The sequence below is a fragment of the Musca domestica genome, unplaced genomic scaffold, assembly GCF_030504385.1.
Source record: "Musca domestica strain aabys unplaced genomic scaffold, Musca_domestica.polishedcontigs.V.1.1 7, whole genome shotgun sequence".
Taxonomy (NCBI): Eukaryota; Metazoa; Arthropoda; class Insecta; order Diptera; family Muscidae; genus Musca; species Musca domestica.
In genome coordinates, this window is record NW_026712383.1 from 1,663,394 (window position 1) to 1,677,372 (window position 13,979).

Genomic DNA, 13,979 nt, shown 5'->3' on the forward strand with positions numbered 1-13,979 from the left:
TTCCAAATGCATGGAAAAATGCTTTGGTTATTCCGATACATAAACCAAATTCAGACAAAAAAATGTGCCGTAATTATAGACCCATTTCTCTCCTGTCTCCATTTGGTAAATTGTTTGAATATTTTCTTTTGGAAAAAATCAAAAATATAATTGAAGACAGAAATATCCTAAAAAATTTCCAATTTGGCTTCAGACCAAATCATTCCACCGTACATGCATTAGCTGCATTTACGAATTACGTTACGGATGGATACAGGAGAAGAATGGGCACAATGGCTGTAGGTCTCGACTTTGCGAAGGCTTTTGACACCGTGTGGCAGAATGGTGTAATATACAAACTGAAAACATTTGGTTTTGGCACACAAATATGCAGAATGATTGCAAGTTTTCTGAGGGAAAGGACATATAAGGTTAGAGTTGGTGACAGTATGTCTGCGCAACGATTAGTCCAAGCAGGTGTTCCACAAGGATCACTGCTTGGGACCGGTCCTGTACAACATCTTCATCAGTGACATCCCTTCGCCACCTGAAGGAGCTTTGCTATTGACTTACGCAGATGATGTGTTATTGGCATTGCGAGGGCGTTTTGGACACACATTAGAGCGAAAATTAAATATCTACATGAACGAATTATATTCATATTTTAACAAATGGGGACTTAAATTAAATGTTCAAAAATGTGTATCCATCGTGTTACATGGAAAGCATAGGGCATGCTTTCCTGGACTAAGAAGGTACACACCAGCAATTAAAGTGGGCAATGACATAATTAGCCCATCAGACAAAATAAAATATTTAGGAGTTGTCTACAACAAAAACTTTGACTTTTGTAGGCACATAGATCACGTCCTAAATAAAGCTAAAAAAATTTATACGGCGTATACTAAAATTTTTAGGGCTAGAAATGGACTCACATCCCAAGTCAAGCTCCTAATATATCGCCAGATAATAAGGCCTACAATCTCTTATTCCTTCCCTGCTTGGGCAGATATATCATCTGCACAAATGGAAAGGATAAGACGATTTGAAAGAAAAATTCTTGTTATGGCACTGGGCCTAAAACCCATTGTTAATGACAATGGGGAATTTAGACATCCAACCAGTAAATCAATATATGATGCCATAACGTTTCAAAGGATAGATGTTTTTATGGTAAATCTAGCCATTAAATTTCTAGACAAATGTCAATCGAATGATAACAGCATTATAAGAAACTTCATTGATAATGTTGAAAACATAGATGTTTTGCTAAGACGAAAACACTTACCACCCGTGGCTCTATTGAAGTTACAAGAGGAAGGTCTATTATTTGCCAATAATAAACTTATTTATTACCACAGGAGATATAATCAATATGACCCTGCACTAAATCCAGTATATATAATGGATCAATAATTATGTAAATATTGTATATAGTTAGTTTTAAGTTTAGATATTAAGTATTTTAGTTGTAAGATAACATAAATTTATAAACATTAGCCCCTTTTTGTAATTTTTTGGGCAAAACAAAAACAAATTATTAACTTAAATGTAAAGAATTAAATTCTAAGCATGTATATGCAGTAATAAAAACTATTTATGGTAGACTCTATAACATGTATAATTAAATACTTAGAGTAAATGGAATTTATCACTATCACATACTTTAACCGTTAAGTATTTTTGTAAACCAATGAAATGAATTAAATAAATGGTTATTTTAAAATGGTAAATGGTAAATGGTTTTGGTTATCATTTGTGAACAGTGTTAAAAGTGTTTGTGTGATTCAAAAAAATAATAAGTGAAAATGCCTCCTAAAACCAGTGGTAAAGCAGCAAAGAAGGCCGGCAAAGCCCAAAAGAACATTACCAAGGGCGATAAGTCGAAGAGACGTACCAAGCGTAAGGAGAGTTACGCTATCTACATTTACAAAGTGTTGAAGCAAGTCCATCCCGACACCGGTATCTCCTCCAAGGCCATGAGCATCATGAACAGTTTCGTCAACGATATCTTCGAACGTATTGCCGCCGAAGCCTCTCGTTTGGCCCACTACAACAAGCGCTCGACCATCACCAGTCGGGAAATCCAGACCGCCGTCCGTCTATTGTTGCCCGGTGAATTGGCTAAGCACGCCGTCAGTGAAGGTACCAAGGCTGTTACTAAATACACCAGCTCCAAGTAAATGTCTTGATATTTTTCATTTTCATGCGTCGAAATACTACCTTAAAAGGCCCTTTTCAGGGCCACAAAAAACATTTCAAAAGAGATCATATTTTTGTTGAAGCTACAATTTATCATTATTTAGTAATAAACGAATAAAATTCCATAAGAAATATATTTTTCTCTATACAATGATTTTTCCATGCATTTAGCTAACTCGCATATGTGCCTATGTGTAACCTTTGCTTGCTTGCTTGTGCGATATGCTATAACAGCCATCGTCGTCGTGTATGTGTGCGTGTGTTAGTGGTGATTTGCCTTGCCGTCGTTGATCAACATCGAATGGGCATCATGTATGTGTGAGCATTTTGTTACAGCACAACGGCAAAGCAACGAAATATAAGGCTGAGGCAGAAATTTTCAAAGGAAAAATATATTGATGGAAAATGTAAATATTTTGCCAAAATGTCATTTCTGGGATGAAATTTGTGAAATTTGACAGAGAATATGAAAATGACAAATTTTCAAAATTAAGTAGAAATTATAAAATTGACCAAATTATGGGGATTTTCGAGAATTATGACCTGTGGGTAATTAGGAAAAATTTAAATATTTTATTATCTTTTATGACCTGGGTTAAAAATAATCCAGTGGCGTCCATCGATTATATTGGCTCAATAAAATTACCTAATAAGAACAGTAATTAGCGAAAGTAATTTTTTTTCCCAAAATCAAACACGTGTACAAATTTACTTATTATTTAGGTAACAAAATATATACGATAACTGTTGAAAATATTTTTCTCTTTTTTAATTTAATTTGTAGCCCTGAAAAGGGCTGTTAGATAGTATGTTTTCGAATATCGAAAATATTGTGGAAAAAGTAATCTTTCTGGGAAAAATTACTTCTTGGCGGCGGTTTTCTTAGCAGCTGGCTTCTTTGCTGCTGCGGCCTTTTTGGGCTTAGCAGCTGCAGTTTTTGCCTTGGGTGCCTTTGGTTTAGTGGCAGATGCTTTGGCGGCGGTCTTTGCTGGTTTAGCTTTAACTGTACCGGTTTTCTTGGCAGCCTTTGCCTTTGTTTTGTCGGCCTTCTTCTTTTCAGCGGTCTTCTTGGCGGCAGAGGGTTTTTTGGCAGCTGCCTTCTTCTCACCAGCGGCCTTTTTAGGGGCGGCAGCCTTCTTCTTTTTGTCACCAGCGGCTGGGGCCTTCTTCTTCTTTTCAGCAGTCTTAGCTTTGGGTTCCTTAGAGGCCGAAGCAGACAATTTGAATGAACCAGAAGCACCCTTACCTTTAGTTTGGATCAATTTTCCACTGGCAACGGCACCTTTCAAGTACTTCTTGATGAAGGGGGCCAATTTTTGGGCATCTACTTTGTAGGTGCTGGCCAAGTATTTCTTGATGGCGGGCAATGATGAACCTCCACGTTCCTTCAGGGTCTTGATGGCGGCATCAACCATTTGCTGGGTTGGAGGGTGGGTAGGGGCAGCTGATGGCTTCTTTGCTTTGGCAGCGGCTTTTTTTGGTGCCTTTTTCTCAACAGCGGCAACTGGGGAGGCGGTGGCTTCAACAACGGCGGCGTCAGACATGGTTATTCACTGTTTGGTTTATATTTCACTGTTAACACAATACACTCACAAATTTATGTGTACTATTATTTTGTTAGCGGCGAGCTAAAGTGTAGGTACATCGAAAAGATGAGATGTGCATAGTAGTCAATTGGTAAATTTTTCGAAAGATTGTGTGGAAGCGTGTTTAATTTTTTACAAAGTTTTCGGAGAAATTAAATTTTCCTGAAGAAGCTTTGATAATTTTCACTAAAAATGTTTTATACCTTTAAAGTATAGATTTCAGGCTATGTTTTAAAGAAAGGTTGGTGTAATTATCACTTGCCGTTTGTGAATTATAAACGTTTAACTTGGCAGATTATAAAATGTAATCACAAATTTCCAACTAAAATTTAAAACAAATCAAATTTTTTTACGAAAATTTAATTGAAAATTCTTTTTGAAAATGTAGCCTGATAATGTTTACTTTAGGATCACAGAAAAATATTGAGGCAATTCATATTTTACTATGTGAAAAAATTGAAATTATTATGTGGTCTATGACAGCAGAAAAGCCTCTTGTTGGCATAATTTCAATGAAGAAAAGTTTTTCTTGAAATAAATTTGAAAGCTCAAATCTTAATAAGTTTTATAAAAATTTCTTAAAAAAATTTCAGAATTTGTATATTTACATCAAAATATAACATTATTCACAAAAAGTCATAATTTACGGGGAAAAGTTACAAAATCCCCAGAATACTTCCTTAGAGGCCGAAGCAGACCATTTGAATGAACCAGAAGCACCCTTACCTTTAGTTTGGATCATTTTCCACTGGCAACGGCACCTTTCAAGTACTTCTTGATGAAGGGGGCCAATTTTTGGGCATCTACTTTGTAGGTGCTGGCCAAGTATTTCTTGATGGCGGGCAATGATGAACCTCCACGTTCCTTCAGGGTCTTGATGGCGGCATCAACCATTTGCTGGGTTGGAGGGTGGGTAGGGGCAGCTGATGGCTTCTTTGCTTTGGCAGCGGCTTTTTTTGGTGCCTTTTTCTCAACAGCGGCAACTGGGGAGGCGGTGGCTTCAACAACGGCGGCGTCAGACATGGTTATTCACTGTTTGGTTTATATTTCACTGTTAACACAAATACACTCACAAATTTATGTGTACTATTATTTTTGTTAGCGGCGAGCTAAAGTGTAGGTACATCGAAAAGATGAGATGTGCATAGTAGTCAATTGGTAAATTTTTCGAAAGATTGTGTGGAAGCGTGTTTAATTTTTTACAAAAGTTTTCGGAGAAATTAAATTTTCCTGAAGAAGCTTTGATAATTTTCACTAAAAATGTTTTATACCTTTAAAGTATAGATTTCAGGCTATGTTTTAAAGAAAGTTTGGTGTAATTATCACTTGCCGTTTGTGAATTATAAACGTTTAACTTGGCAGATTATAAAAATGTAATCACAAATTTCCAACTAAAATTTAAAAAAATCAAATTTTTTATGAAAATTTAATTGAAAATTCTTTTTGAAAATGTAGCCTGATATGTTTACTTTAGGATCAAAGAAAAATATCGATGAAATTTCATATTTTACTATGTGAAAAAATTGAAATTATTATGTGGTCTATGACAGCAGAAATCCTCTTGTTGGCATAATTTCAATGAAGAAAAGTTTTTCTTGAAATAAATTTGAAAGCTCAAATCTTAATAAGTTTTATAAAAATTTCTTAAAAAACATTTCAGAATTTGTATATTTACATCAAATATAACATTATTCACAAAAAGTCATAATTTACGGGGAAAAGTTACAAAATCCCCAGAATACTTCATACTACCAATGTACAGGCATTCAGTGACAAACGGTTATGTATTTTCATTTTGCAATATTTTTTATGAAATTTAACATAATTTGTTCTAAAATTTATAAAAATAGTATTAGAAGCCATTTTCTACGTCATTTTGTCAATTTTTGATAATTTTATGAAAAATATTCCCAAAAAGAAATTCCTCTTTACAGGCAAATATCACCTAGAACACTTGGAAATGACATGAAATTAATTGCGTTTTACAAAAATGATTTTCGATCAACTTCAAAGGTAGATATTATTGGAATTCCTTTTTATAATACTTTTAATTATATTTTACATCAAAATTATCAACAAATCAATTATTTTCTTCTTCAATTTTTGAAAATAATAAATTATTACCAATTTCTTCAAATACATCGGGCAAAAATAATTTTGTAAATCCATACGGAGAAAATTCATAAACAAATCTCTTAAAATGCGTTTAAAACATTTAAAAATGTTGCTGAAAAGGAATAAAACATATTTCATACATCATTCCTGAAAAAAATTAAATACGTGGGGCACATTTTAGCTGGAAATTTTTAAAATGCACATGAAATAATTCTTAGAAATTAAGGCAGAGAATTTTTTCCCGTTAAATTGAATAGTCCACAACAGAAAAAAATGATCGAAGGGGAATAAAATGAGAGAAATAGACAAATTTCGCGCCAAAAATCATAAAGAGAGCAATTTTTTGTTTAACGGGAAAAGGAAAAAAACAAAATGGACAAAAAAAAATCCCGTTAGCAAAATGTATGTGGTGGTTGTTTTTATGAGTCATAGCATTTTTTTCGAAGAGGGAGTACAAAAATGATAATAATTTTGCAAATTAAAGGAAAATATCAAAATGGATAATTCAAAAAATTCAAATAAAATTAAAAAAATAAAATATTCGATCAAAATAAAATAAAAAAATTAAATAAAAAAATAAAGTGTCGAAAAATCATCAACGAAAAAAAAAACAACATCAAAAAATATATCTTATTATAAAAAATGTTAATTGTTGAAAAATAATCATAGCCCTAAATTATTTTTATTTATTTCAAAAAAATACTAAAAATTGTAGATTGAGTAAAAAAATATCTCTTTTTTATAAAATATTTGTGGTCCTGAAAAGGACCGATTGTTTTGTTGTAAAATTGTTGCTTTTAAAACGTCAAGAATTTAAGCACGTTCTCCACGAATACGTCTGGCCAATTGGATATCCTTAGGCATGATGGTGACACGCTTAGCATGGATGGCGCACAAGTTAGTATCTTCGAAAAGACCAACCAAGTAGGCTTCACTGGCTTCTTGCAAGGCCATAACAGCAGAGCTCTGGAAACGCAAGTCAGTTTTGAAATCTTGAGCGATTTCACGAACCAAACGTTGGAAGGGCAATTTGCGGATCAACAATTCAGTACTCTTCTGGTAACGACGGATTTCACGCAAAGCAACTGTACCAGGACGGAAACGATGAGGCTTCTTAACACCGCCGGTGGCTGGGGCACTCTTACGGGCAGCTTTGGTAGCTAGTTGTTTACGGGGAGCCTTTCCACCGGTCGATTTACGGGCAGTTTGCTTAGTACGAGCCATTTTTCACTTGAATTTTTTTCACTTCACTAGAGATATGCACACAAACACGGTAGACACTGTAATAACGTTGCCATCGCCACGAAAACGAGTATTTATAGAAAATTGTGCTGTTAGCATCAACTTTCGGGGTTGATATGTTAGTGAATTCTTACCTATCCGTATACCAAATGTACACGCACACACAAAAGAGAACATACAATACTAACGGCAAATGTACACACACACATATAACTGTACATACTTTACTTGTGTGTTCAATAGTTGGAGAGAGCCTCAAATTTTGTATAAATACGAGCGGAATCGCCCGAAAAAAACATTAGTGCTCAAACTGTTCGTGAAGTGATAAGTGAAATAAACTAAAGTGAAAAAATGACTGGTCGTGGTAAAGGTGGTAAAGGCTTGGGAAAAGGTGGCGCTAAACGTCACAGGAAAGTGCTCCGTGATAACATCCAAGGTATTACCAAGCCAGCTATTAGACGTTTGGCTCGTCGTGGCGGTGTAAAACGTATCTCTGGCCTGATTTACGAAGAAACTCGTGGTGTTCTGAAGGTGTTTTTGGAAAACGTTATTCGTGATGCTGTCACCTACACCGAACATGCTAAGCGTAAAACCGTCACCGCTATGGATGTCGTATATGCTTTGAAGAGACAAGGCCGTACCTTGTACGGTTTCGGCGGTTAAACAAATTCTTGACGCAATTTGGAGAAATATTTTTTACAACAAAACAATCGGTCCTTTTCAGGACCACAAAATATATCAAAAAAGAGATACTTTCTTGTTGAAAACTATTTTTTTTAAAATTAAAATAAATAAAAAATAAACACTTACCTTAGGAAATATAGGGATTTTATGTCAAAATTTCTAATAATTTTCTTTTTCAGCTTTCTCGTATTTTTTTCTCACAAGTCGTGAAAAATCAAATAAAAAAAATATAAATACTTACTCGTTTCTATTTTCTCCAGAATATTTTCACCGAAAGCCTTCTTTTACCGATGTCTCTTATTTTATTCCCGATCATAAACATGCCGTCGGCAACTCACATCGCTAAACACATTTACTTCTTCTTCTTCTTCCTCTTCGTATAATATGAGTATAACATAGCGTCGCTTTATGTATGTATTGGTATTATTTAGTCGATATTACTAAAGAACGACCATGCTGTGGTAGCAAAGTAATTTCATTTTGACTTTTTTTTTAAACATTGTTGAATGTTTTCTCAAAATTTAATTTGAAATTGTTGAAAATATTTATTAAATAGATCGTTGATTTATTTTATTTCGAAAAATTTCATTAAAAATTTGTAAATTTTTCACTAATCATTTCCTTTAAAATTTTACCGAAAATTAAAATCATTGAATTTTATTTAAAAGTTCTTCATTAAATGAATTTTATTTTATTTATGTTAAATTTTCTTATTTAATTTTCAATTAATTTAATTTTTCATTACATTATTTTTTAAAAATCACATTTTCGTTTTATTTAAAATTATTATTATTATTAATTTAAAATTATTTAATTTATTTCCTTTTCATCAATTTAAAAATTTTTGATTTCATTTAAAGTATCTTTTATTTTCATAAAATGTGTTTATTATTCCAAATTTCTTTAAATTATTTTCAAATATTTTCATTTAAATTTCTTTGAAATTTCATTAATATTTGCCTTTATTTTCTGAAATTTTCTTATTTTAATTTAATTTAATTATTTTCGTTAATTTTCATTTCATTATTTTACTTTTATTCTATTTTTTGTGTTTAAAATTTTCCATAGCACCACAATGCGCTTTTATTTTCATGTATGTGTCCATTTATTTCCACCAAAACACTACTTTGCCGCCAAAATTCCCTTGCAAATCATCTACTTTATGCCTTCCCCAAAGAATGCGCCGGGGTACGATTTTTTCACATAAAATTACTACCCAGCCAGCCACCACCAACTGCCACATGCTTCTTCTTCCTCATAGTATACATACTCATTTGGTGACGCCACGATCTCTCCTCTCTCGCTCGCTCTATTCCTGAAATCATAAGAGACAACAACAACGACGACAACACAAATATCCAACTGACAACGAAAAACAGTTATTCTGCCAACGTCTCATACAAAATTATTGAGAATTTTTATTTTTTTCATACAAATGTAGCTTGACGCAATTTTCTTTCTCTTTTCAAATATTTTTTGTCGTCCTGAAAAGGACGGATTGGTTGATTTTTCTATGGAATTTATACGATGGTCTGTATTCTTCTTCTTTTTTCATTCCATAATACCTTTCGAAATAATTTAGGCTTTCTTTTCGGTCTTCTTGGGCAAGAGAACAGCTTGGATGTTTGGCAATACACCACCTTGGGCAATGGTAACGCCAGACAGCAATTTGTTCAATTCTTCGTCGTTACGGATGGCCAATTGCAAGTGACGGGGAATGATACGAGTCTTCTTGTTGTCACGGGCAGCATTGCCAGCCAATTCCAAGACTTCAGCAGCCAAATATTCCATGACAGCGGCTAAATAGACGGGAGCACCGGCACCAACACGCTCAGCATAGTTGCCTTTGCGCAACAGACGATGGATACGACCGACGGGGAATTGAAGACCAGCACGATTGGAACGGGACTTTGCCTTTCCCTTAACTTTGCCACCTTTACCACGACCAGACATTTTCACTTTATTTTAGTTTTGAACACTTCACTTAAGCACTGAAAAACACAAATGATAAAAATTTTCGGGCCGAAACGTGCTATTTATACTTTTCTCACACACACATTTCTTCAATAATGGGGTGGTTTGCCTTGTGTGTGCCTGCTAGCTGTGACTACCTGAAATTCTTGTCGACTACAATCTACAAATTCTGTATAGCTGGCCGTTTTGGTTATCATTTGTGAACAGTGTTAAAAGTGTTTGTGTGATTCAAAAAAAAATAATAAGTGAAAATGCCTCCTAAAACCAGTGGTAAAGCAGCAAAGAAGGCCGGCAAAGCCCAAAAGAACATTACCAAGGGCGATAAGTCGAAGAGACGTACCAAGCGTAAGGAGAGTTACGCTATCTACATTTACAAAGTGTTGAAGCAAGTCCATCCCGACACCGGTATCTCCTCCAAGGCCATGAGCATCATGAACAGTTTCGTCAACGATATCTTCGAACGTATTGCCGCCGAAGCCTCTCGTTTGGCCCACTACAACAAGCGCTCGACCATCACCAGTCGGGAAATCCAGACCGCCGTCCGTCTATTGTTGCCCGGTGAATTGGCTAAGCACGCCGTCAGTGAAGGTACCAAGGCTGTTACTAAATACACCAGCTCCAAGTAAATGTCTTGATATTTTTCATTTTGCGTCGAAATACTACCTTAAAAGGCCCTTTTCAGGGCCACAAAAAACATTTCAAAAGAGATCATATTTTGTTGAAGCTACAATTTATCATTATTTAGTAATAAACGAATAAAATTCCATAGGAAATATATTTTTCTCTATACAATGATTTTTCCATGCATTTAGCTAACTCGCATATGTGCCTATGTTTAGCCATTGCTTGTGCGATATGCTATAACAGCCATCGTCGTCGTGCATGTGTGCGTGTGTTAGTGGTGATTTGCCTTGCCGTCGTTGATCAACATCGAATGGGCATCATGTATGTGTGAGCATTTTGATACAGCACAACGGCAAAGCAACGAAATATAAGGCTGAGGCAGAAATTTTCAAAGGAAAAAATGTATTGATGGAAAATGTAAATATTTTGCCAAAATGTCATTTTTGGATGAAATTCGTGAAATTTAACAGAGAATATGAAAATATCAAATTTTTCAAAATTAAGTAGAAATTATAAAAATGACCAAATTATGGGGATTTTCGAGAATTATGACCTGTGGGTAATTAGGAAAAATTTTAAATATTTTATTATCTTTTATGACCTGGGTTAAAAAATAATCCAGTGGCGTCCACGATTATATTGGCTCAATAAAATTACCTAATAAGAACAGTAATTAGCGAAAGTAATTTTTTTCCCAAAATGAAACACGTGTACAAATTTACTTATTTATTTAGGTTACAAATATATACGATAACTGTTGAAAATAAATATTTTTCTCTTTTTTAATTTAATTTGTAGCCCTGAAAAGGGCTGTTAGATAGTATGTTTTCGAATATCGAAAATATTGTGGAAAAAGTAATCTTTCTGGGAAAAATTACTTCTTGGCGGCGGTTTTCTTAGCAGCTGGCTTCTTTGCTGCTGCGGCTTTTTGGGCTTAGCAGCTGCAGTTTTTGCCTTGGGTGCCTTTGGTTTAGTGGCAGATGCTTTGGCGGCGGTCTTTGCTGGTTTAGCTTTAACTGTACCGGTTTTCTTGGCAGCCTTTGCCTTTGTTTTGTCGGCCTTCTTCTTTTCAGCGGTCTTCTTGGCGGCAGAGGGTTTTTTGGCAGCTGCCTTCTTCTCACCAGCGGCCTTTTTAGGGGCGGCAGCCTTCTTCTTTTTATCACCAGCGGCTGGGGCCTTCTTCTTCTTTTCAGCAGTCTTGGCTTTGGGTTCCTTAGAGGCCGAAGCAGACAATTTGAATGAACCAGAAGCACCCTTACCTTTAGTTTGGATCAATTTTCCACTGGCAACGGCACCTTTCAAGTACTTCTTGATGAAGGGGGCCAATTTTTGGGCATCTACTTTGTAGGTGCTGGCCAAGTATTTCTTGATGGCGGGCAATGATGAACCTCCACGTTCCTTCAGGGTCTTGATGGCGGCATCAACCATTTGCTGGGTTGGAGGGTGGGTAGGGGCAGCTGATGGCTTCTTTGCTTTGGCAGCGGCTTTTTTTGGTGCCTTTTTCTCAACAGCGGCAACTGGGGAGGCGGTGGCTTCAACAACGGCGGCGTCAGACATGGTTATTCACTGTTTGGTTTATATTTCACTGTTAACACAAATACACTCACAAATTTATGTGTACTATTATTTTTGTTAGCGGCGAGCTAAAGTGTAGGTACATCGAAAAGATGAGATGTGCATAGTAGTCAATTGGTAAATTTTTCGAAAGATTGTGTGGAAGCGTGTTTAATTTTTTACAAAAGTTTTCGGAGAAATTAAATTTTCCTGAAGAAGCTTTGATAATTTTCACTAAAAATGTTTTATACCTTTAAAGTATAGATTTCAGGCTATGTTTTAAAGAAAGTTTGGTGTAATTATCACTTGCCGTTTGTGAATTATAAACGTTTAACTTGGCAGATTATAAAAATGTAATCACAAATTTCCAACTAAAATTTAAAAAAATCAAATTTTTTATGAAAATTTAATTGAAAATTCTTTTTGAAAATGTAGCCTGATATGTTTACTTTAGGATCAAAGAAAAATATCGATGAAATTTCATATTTTACTATGTGAAAAAATTGAAATTATTATGTGGTCTATGACAGCAGAAATCCTCTTGTTGGCATAATTTCAATGAAGAAAAGTTTTTCTTGAAATAAATTTGAAAGCTCAAATCTTAATAAGTTTTATAAAAATTTCTTAAAAAACATTTCAGAATTTGTATATTTACATCAAAATATAACATTATTCACAAAAAGTCATAATTTACGGGGAAAAGTTACAAAATCCCCAGAATACTTCATACTACCAATGTACAGGCATTCAGTGACAAACGGTTATGTATTTTCATTTTGCAATATTTTTTATGAAATTTAACATAATTTGTTCTAAAATTTATTAAAAATAGTATTAGAAGCCATTTTCTACGTCATTTTGTCAAATTTTTGATAATTTTATGAAAAAATATTCCCAAAAAGAAATTCCTCTTTACAGGCAAATATCACCTAGAACACTTGGAAATGACATGAAATTAATTGCGTTTTACAAAAATGATTTTCGATCAACTTCAAAGGTAGATATTATTGGAATTCCTTTTTATAATACTTTTAATTATATTTTACATCAAAATTATCAACAAATCAATTATTTTCTTCTTCAATTTTTGAAAATAATAAATTATTACCAATTTCTTCAAATACATCGGGCAAAAATAATTTTGTAAATCCATACGGAGAAAATTCATAAACAAATCTCTTAAAATGCGTTTAAAACATTTAAAAATGTTGCTGAAAAGGAATAAAACATATTTCATACATCATTCCTGAAAAAAATTAAATACGTGGGGCACATTTTAGCTGGAAATTTTTAAAATGCACATGAAATAATTCTTAGAAATTAAAGGCAGAGAATTTTTTCCCGTTAAATTGAATAGTCCACAACAGAAAAAAATGATCGAAGGGGAATAAAATGAGAGAAATAGACAAATTTCGCGCCAAAAATCATAAAGAGAGCAATTTTTTGTTTAACGGGAAAAGGAAAAAAACAAAATGGACAAAAAAAAATCCCGTTAGCAAAATGTATGTGGTGGTTGTTTTTATGAGTCATAGCATTTTTTTCGAAGAGGGAGTACAAAAATGATAATAATTTTGCAAATTAAAGGAAAATATCAAAATGGATAATTCAAAAAATTCAAATAAAATTAAAAAAATAAAATATTCGATCAAAATAAAATAAAAAAATTAAATAAAAAAATAAAGTGTCGAAAAATCATCAACGAAAAAAAAAACAACATCAAAAAATATATCTTTATTATAAAAAATGTTAATTGTTGAAAAATAATCATAGCCCTAAATTATTTTTATTTTTTTCAAAAAAATACTAAAAATTGTAGATTGAGTAAAAAAAATATCTCTTTTTTATAAAATATTTGTGGTCCTGAAAAGGACCGATTGTTTTGTTGTAAAATTGTTGCTTTTAAAACGTCAAGAATTTAAGCACGTTCTCCACGAATACGTCTGGCCAATTGGATATCCTTAGGCATGATGGTGACACGCTTAGCATGGATGGCGCACAAGTTAGTATCTTCGAAAAGAC

The 13,979-nt window shown here is 33.8% G+C and overlaps 4 protein-coding genes across 4 annotated transcripts; 2 read left to right on the top strand and 2 right to left on the bottom strand.

Moving 5' to 3' along the window:
* The first annotated feature begins 1,787 nt into the window (after positions 1 to 1,787).
* Positions 1,788 to 2,162, top strand: LOC131806219 (histone H2B). Its single transcript, XM_059130177.1, has one exon. The coding sequence runs from the start codon at positions 1,788 to 1,790 to the stop codon at positions 2,160 to 2,162; it is 375 nt and encodes a 124-aa protein (XP_058986160.1).
* Positions 2,163 to 3,041: 879 nt separating this feature from the next.
* On the bottom strand, positions 3,042 to 3,725 carry LOC131806220 (histone H1-like). The gene has a single exon (XM_059130178.1). The coding sequence runs from the start codon at positions 3,723 to 3,725 to the stop codon at positions 3,042 to 3,044; it is 684 nt and encodes a 227-aa protein (XP_058986161.1).
* A 780-nt stretch (positions 3,726 to 4,505) lies between these two features.
* Positions 4,506 to 4,790, bottom strand: LOC131806221 (histone H1-like). The gene has a single exon (XM_059130179.1). It carries the CDS (start codon positions 4,788 to 4,790, stop codon positions 4,506 to 4,508), a length of 285 nt encoding a protein of 94 aa, XP_058986162.1.
* A 2,652-nt stretch (positions 4,791 to 7,442) lies between these two features.
* LOC131806027 (histone H4) lies at positions 7,443 to 7,858 on the top strand. Its single transcript, XM_059129896.1, has one exon. The coding sequence runs from the start codon at positions 7,476 to 7,478 to the stop codon at positions 7,785 to 7,787; it is 312 nt and encodes a 103-aa protein (XP_058985879.1). The 5' UTR covers positions 7,443 to 7,475; the 3' UTR covers positions 7,788 to 7,858.
* The last annotated feature ends 6,121 nt before the right edge of the window (positions 7,859 to 13,979 follow it).

Excerpts from the sequence above, each read along its gene's own strand:
- LOC131806219 (XM_059130177.1), top strand. The coding sequence starts at position 1,788 with ATGCCTCCTAAAACCAGTGGTAAAGCAGCAAAGAAGGCCGGCAAAGCC.
- LOC131806220 (XM_059130178.1), bottom strand. The coding sequence starts at position 3,725 with ATGTCTGACGCCGCCGTTGTTGAAGCCACCGCCTCCCCAGTTGCCGCT.
- LOC131806221 (XM_059130179.1), bottom strand. The coding sequence starts at position 4,790 with ATGTCTGACGCCGCCGTTGTTGAAGCCACCGCCTCCCCAGTTGCCGCT.
- LOC131806027 (XM_059129896.1), top strand. The coding sequence starts at position 7,476 with ATGACTGGTCGTGGTAAAGGTGGTAAAGGCTTGGGAAAAGGTGGCGCT.